Genomic DNA, 6,000 nt, shown 5'->3' with positions numbered 1-6,000 from the left:
ATCTGTTGCACGCCACGCAACTGTTTCGTTTAACAGCCGTCTGCGGGGGGCGGGGGGGCGGCTGGGTGCGGGTCCTGGGCTGCGCTCACCTTCCTCCTCCGACTAGCTCCTGAGCTTTGATTCGTGGCCAGCTGGAGCACCGCGCCGCGGGGAGGGCCGGCGGCACCTCCGCCCCGCAGCCGTCTCGCCAGCTCCTGGGGGGGACGGGGCCCCCGCCCGCGCGGCCGCTGGAAGGGTGGGCGGTGTGCCCGGGGTCACGGGCACACCCTCTCGGGCTCCCCGTCACCTGCTCGGGCGCTCGGGAGGGCGCCCGGGACATTCCAAGGCCGCCCACGGGCCAGGTCGGGGTGGGCGAGGGCGCGCCCCTGCCCGTGCCCGCCTGGCGTCGGGGCAGCGTCTCCCGACGGAGAGGGAACGGGGGCACGGCTGGACGGTGCCCAGGTGCTGCGCTGCTCCCAGTCTCGCGGCGGCTGGGCACTTTCTGGGCACGGTGCGCGCCCGGGCGGCCCGGCCGCCTCCTGGCCTGACCAAATATGGGCACAAGCGCTCGGCCGCCTCGCGTGGACAGACCGCACCCGGGGGGCAGGGGCGCGCGGGGCCCGGCGCCCCCCGGCCCTTCCCTCGGCTTCCCCCCCCCCCCCCCGCGCCCGCCGGCCCGGGTTTCGGTCCACAACGCCTGGATGGAACAGGCTCTAGCCTCTTTTCCTTTGATCCCGCCCCAAGTCCGTGGTAAACGCAAAGGAATGCAGAGCCGGGGCTCCGCGGGAGAGGTCCGCGCCCCCGGGACGCGCGGGTGGGGGGCGCGGTACCCGGCCGGCCCCGGAGGTGCGGGGAGAGTTGGAGGAGGAGGAGGGGGAAGAGGAGGAAGAGGAGGGGGAGGAGGAGGACAAGGGGGAGGAGGGGGAAGGGAGGGACAGGGGGGCTGGGGCCAGGGGGAGGAGGGACCGGAGGAGGAGAGGAGGAGGGGGAGGAGGAAGAGGAGGGGCGAGCGGGGCCCGGCCGGCTCGGGCCGGGGCGGTCCTGCATAATTGGGCATCTGGGCTGTCGGGCCCGCCCCGTCCCCGGGAGTGGGAGTTTGCTCCGACTTTGTTTATGGGACAGTCCGGGAGCCGCGGCCGCCGCGCTCGTCGCCTGCGTCTCGTCTCGGCTCCCCGCGCGAGCGCCGGACGCGGGCCCGGGGGCATGTGAGAGGCCGAGCCCCTCGGCTGCCAGGCACCCCTCGGCGTCGGGCGCGGTCCCCGGGCGCGGCCCCCCCAGCCCTGCCGGCCGCCAGCGGCCTCCGCGCGCCCCCTCAGCGCCCGCCCGACCCGACGGCCACTTCCCGCGGCGCCCAGACCCGGCCCCGCCGCGCGCCCAGGTAGTGGGTCCGGCTGGACACTCGGTGGGGGTGCGGGGGGGTGCGGGCGGGGGGCGGGCTGCGGCTTGGACAGTGGCCCTCGGCCCTCGGCCACCGAGCAGCTCCGTGTGGCGTGCAGATAGTGGCCCGCGCGCTTCTTCCTCCTCCCCCCGTCCTTCCTCCTCCCCCGTCCTCCTCCTCCTCCTCCTCCTCCTCCTCCTCCTCCTCCTCCTCCTCCTCCTCCTCCTCCTCCTCCTCCTCCTCCTCCTCCTCCTCCTCCTCCTCCTCCACCACCACCACCTCCTCCTTCTCCTCCTCCTCCCGGTAACTTCACCGCTTCTAGAAAGTTGCATAATTCTCCCGGCAAGGAGGGACCGGTCCCCCGTGGGCTGGCCGTGCCGCGGCGCCCGTCGGCGGACCCGTGTCCGGCCCGCTCCCCAAGGGCCCCCGGCGCGCGCCCCCCGCGCTCCCTCCCGCCGCCCACCCCGAGGCCCACCCGCTCGCCCCTTCTCCCCCTGCAGAAGATGAATCCCGCCTCGGCCCCGCCGCCGCCGCCGCCGCCCGGGCAGCAAGTGATCCACGTCACGCAGGACCTGGACACGGACCTGGAGGCGCTCTTCAACTCGGTCATGAACCCCAAGCCCAGCTCGTGGCGGAAGAAGATCCTGCCCGAGTCCTTCTTCAAGGAGCCCGACTCGGGCTCGCACTCGCGCCAGTCCAGCACCGACTCGTCGGGCGGCGGCCCGGGCCCGCGGCTGGCCGGCTCGGGCGCGCAGCACGTCCGCTCGCACTCGTCGCCCGCGTCCCTGCAGCTGGGCCCCGGAGCGGGCACGGCGGGCAGCCCCGCGCAGCAGCACGCGCACCTCCGCCAGCAGTCCTACGACGTGACGGATGAGCTGCCGCTGCCCCCCGGCTGGGAGATGACCTTCACGACCACCGGGCAGCGGTACTTCCTCAAGTGAGTGCTCCCCGAGCCGTGGGAGGGGCGGGCAGGGTGGCCTGTCGCGGTGCTGAGGCTGGGTGGGAGGGGGGGGGTGTCCGTGCGTGTCCTGGGTGAAGGCGGTGCAGGGGATCAATCAGGTCCGCTGAGGTTCTTGTCTGCCAGGAGGAAATGTTTGACGCAGGGGAAAAGCTGGGGGGCGGTTGCCCTGGGTGGTGGGGGAACACGTTAGTGACTTTTCAGCCGCAGGGCAAAGGTTTGGGGGTCGCTGTCCCGCGTGGTCGGAGAATATTAAGTGACTTGAGAAGTGTGGATACGGGCACACCTTTCTGCCTTCCTCGGCACAGCCCCCAAGCCCAGGGGCATTGAGGGCAGGGAGACAGCAAGGTTCGAACAAGTTCTGAGACTTGGGGGCCCCCAGGGACCCCGGGAGGGCCTGTAGTCGCCGTGTGAGAGCGCAGCCTGCCGTGTTGGCCGGTGCACCCAGCCGGTGACGTAATGAGCTCACAGACACTGATGTAATGCGCCGCCGTGTGCAGGAGTTGCCCAGGGCCGGGCACATCAATGGTGTGGAAATGGGGTCAGGAGTTTTATTATGTCACACTTGGTGGCCGAAAATACCATCAAATCAGGAGCCTCCCTTGCCATTCTTTCCCTCATCCGGCGCTGCTGCCTTTTGATATCATTAGGTTTTGTTGTTGTTGTGTCGGGGATCAACCCTCAGGCCTCGCGCATACAAGGCAAATAAATACCCAACCGCCGGGCTATGTTCCTGGCCCCGTACACTTGATTTGGACTGGACAGCAGACTGGATCCACAGCTGTAAGGAGATTGTTCCGCTCTCCACTGTGTTGTGATCCAGGAGGAGGATGCAGTTCTTGGGGGTGGGGGGAGGAGAGAGAGAGAGAGAGAGAGAGAGAGAGAGAGAGAGAGAGAGAGAGAAGAGAGAGAGAGAGAGAGAGAGAGAGAGAGAGAGAGAGAGAGAATATTATTGTGGTCAACGATCTCTTTTTAGGGAGGGGGAGAAAGGGAAGAAACACACCTGGCAGTGCTCAGGGCTTACTCCCGGCTCTGTGCTCAGGGATCATTCCTGGTGGTGTTCACTGAAACTTACGCAGTGGTGCAGGGATCAAACCGGGTTGGCTGTGTACAAAGCAAGGACTTTACCCTCTGTACTATCTCCCTGGCCCCCATGGCACTTCAGGGGTCAGTACTTCCCGCACTGGCTTGAAGATCAAGGTCCCTAAGGGATAAGTTTTCTAAGAAGTTGCCTTAGGATTCTTTTTCAAGCCTTTGACAGAAGAGCCTTTAAAGTGACTGGGCTAGGCTTTGTCTAACAGTTATATTCAGAGCGGGAGAGCTTTCCAGTGCTGTTCCTGGAGGCCCGAGTTCTTTCTCTGGTACCACATGGCCCCCTGAGCACCACCGGATGTGTTCCAAAACAGAAACAAAAGTGAGTGATCTTCAGATGTTAAGTACTATTGGTAATATCCAATTGACCCTTGCTTCGGGCAGCCCTCTGACAAAGATCTCATTGATGGAGATTGGGTGAATATCTTTGATACGTGCTGGACTAATGCTTCCCTTCCCATCCCAGAGCTGTTGGCGTCAGGTGTGAGAAGGGTTTCTTTCTTTTGCTTCCCGGTTGGTGCCATGCTGAAATGCTCTTGTCTGGAAATGGACCAGTGGGTCCTTTTATATCACATCTCTGGTCTTGGTTAGTGAAGGGTGCTTGACCTCGGTGCTTTGACTTCTGAATGGTCAGTGGGACTTAGGTATGAGATGTAATAACATGATGTTTTTCTAGAAGGTGATACTGTCCTAGAGGATGATGTTGGTTTCTATGTTACGTTAACGTTACAAAATAGCATCTTATATTTGGGTAAACGCAGGAACATTTTTATAGGTTTGTTTTTGAGTGTAGAGGATTCAACCCAAGGCCTCACACCTGCTGCCAGCTCCCTATCCAGCCTGAAAAGGCAGTTTTGAATATGATATTGTTCACAGAAATAGACTTAGAAAGGCGGGGGCATAGTTCAGTGGTTACACCTGCCTTAGAAGTGTGAGGTCTTGACTTATCTTGGCACCAGGGGGTAAAAAAAAGATGTAGTAATAAAATACAGAAAAAACTCACTATATTTGTGATCATTTTAAGGGAGAGAGGAATCTCCACTGATGTCTAATGCTTTTTTGGGGGCACGGGGGTCATACCCGGGCGATGCTCAGGGGTTATTCCTGGCTCTGCACTCTGGAATCACTCCTGGTGGTGCTCGGGGGGAATATGGGATGCTGGGGATTGAACCCGGGTTGGCCGTGTACAGGCAATTGCCCTCCCTGCTGTTCTATTGCTCTGGCCCCTGATGTCTAATATTTGAAAAAAAAAAAAAAACAACCCCAACAATTGGTGGGGGGGATGCCAGGGATGAAAATCTGCACCTCATACCAGCAAGGCATGTGCCGCCAAGGTACATCAAACCCCTCTAATTTTTCCCTGTTTTGGGGGGCCACACCCAGTAGGGTTGAGGAATTACTCCCAAATCAGTACTTAGGGGTCATTTCTGGCAGTGCTCAGGGACCATATGTGCTAGAGGTGGAACCACACATTTGTGCTATCTCCACAGTCCCAGCGAACTTAAAACCACATTTATGAACACACACACACACACACACACACACACACACATACACACACACAGAGGCGATATAGGATCAAACTGTCTGTGGTTATTAAAACTATGAAACGAGAGCTGGGCTTGGCTCATATGTAAGGAAGGCTTGGGAAAGAATCTCTCCTCCCCGCAAATGAAAACAAAACAAAACATTTCTTTCATACACATGTTTTGGATGATTGGGGTAGGTCAGAACTCTGCCAAAGAAACAATGGAAGCCGAGATGGAAGTCGGCCTGGAGTGGAGAGAAAGTTGGCGCTCTTTCTCCCTGCCCATCCCCCTCAACTCACCCGCTCCCCGACCCAAGCAGAAGCTTCTTCATGTCACTGGGCTGGCCGGGGATGCCAACAGCTGAACACATACACGGGGAATTAGTAAGCTAGCCCGAGCAGAGATTAGCCCTGGAACCTTTTTGGCCCACTGGCGAAGGAAATTTAAGAAATTAAGTCATCGCGACTATTGTCTCGCTGGATAAGCGATCTGCCAAGTTCTCCGAGTTTCTCCTGGAGCTTTATGTAAAGCTGGAATAAGGTTATTCTCATCGGTCACAGTTGATCACGCAGCCTCAAAAGGCAGTGCATGTGGGTGCGGTAAACAGAAGCTTGAAACAAAGAAGGCCTCTCACCCGCGTTCATTTTCATGAAGTGCACTCAATTCTTTGCACCCTGTTCTGTGGAGGGGGCCAACCATAGAATCCAAAAATACCCCCCTCCTTTTTTTTTTTTGCAGGCGTGGTGTTTGAGCTCAGCGGTGCTCAGGGTTTACTCCTGGTTCTGTGTCAGGGAATCACACCTGGGGGTGTTCAGGGGACTCTGTGGTACCCGGGAGGGAACTGGGTTGGTCACATGCAAGGCAAACACCCCAAATCCCTGTATTTTCTCACCTCCCCATTTCTTGGGGGCCCACCCGGCGCTTCCCAGGACTTACTCCTGACCCTGCACTCAGGGACCTCTCCTGGTGGGCCCGGTGAGGCATATGTGGTGTGGGTGCTCGACCTTGGGTCAACCTCTTTTTTTTTTTGCTTTTTGGCCACACCTGGCGATGCTCAGGGGTTA

The 6,000-nt window shown here is 60.2% G+C and overlaps 1 protein-coding gene across 1 annotated transcript in view; it reads left to right on the top strand.

Moving 5' to 3' along the window:
* Positions 1-1,012: 1,012 nt before the first annotated feature.
* WWTR1 (WW domain containing transcription regulator 1) overlaps positions 1,013-6,000 on the top strand; it is a 116,777-nt gene continuing 111,789 nt past the window's right edge. The window contains exons 1-2 of the mRNA XM_055128621.1: positions 1,013-1,357; positions 1,858-2,294. Of these exons, the coding sequence (XP_054984596.1) occupies positions 1,861-2,294 (434 nt within the window). The 5' untranslated portion in view covers positions 1,013-1,357; positions 1,858-1,860. The remainder of the gene's footprint in view (positions 1,358-1,857; positions 2,295-6,000) is intronic.

Source organism: Sorex araneus, chromosome 2 (assembly GCF_027595985.1).
Source record: "Sorex araneus isolate mSorAra2 chromosome 2, mSorAra2.pri, whole genome shotgun sequence".
NCBI lineage: Eukaryota > Metazoa > Chordata > Mammalia > Eulipotyphla > Soricidae > Sorex > Sorex araneus.
The sequence above is the reverse complement of the archived record's forward strand: the minus strand, read 5'-3'. Positions and strand labels throughout refer to the sequence as shown.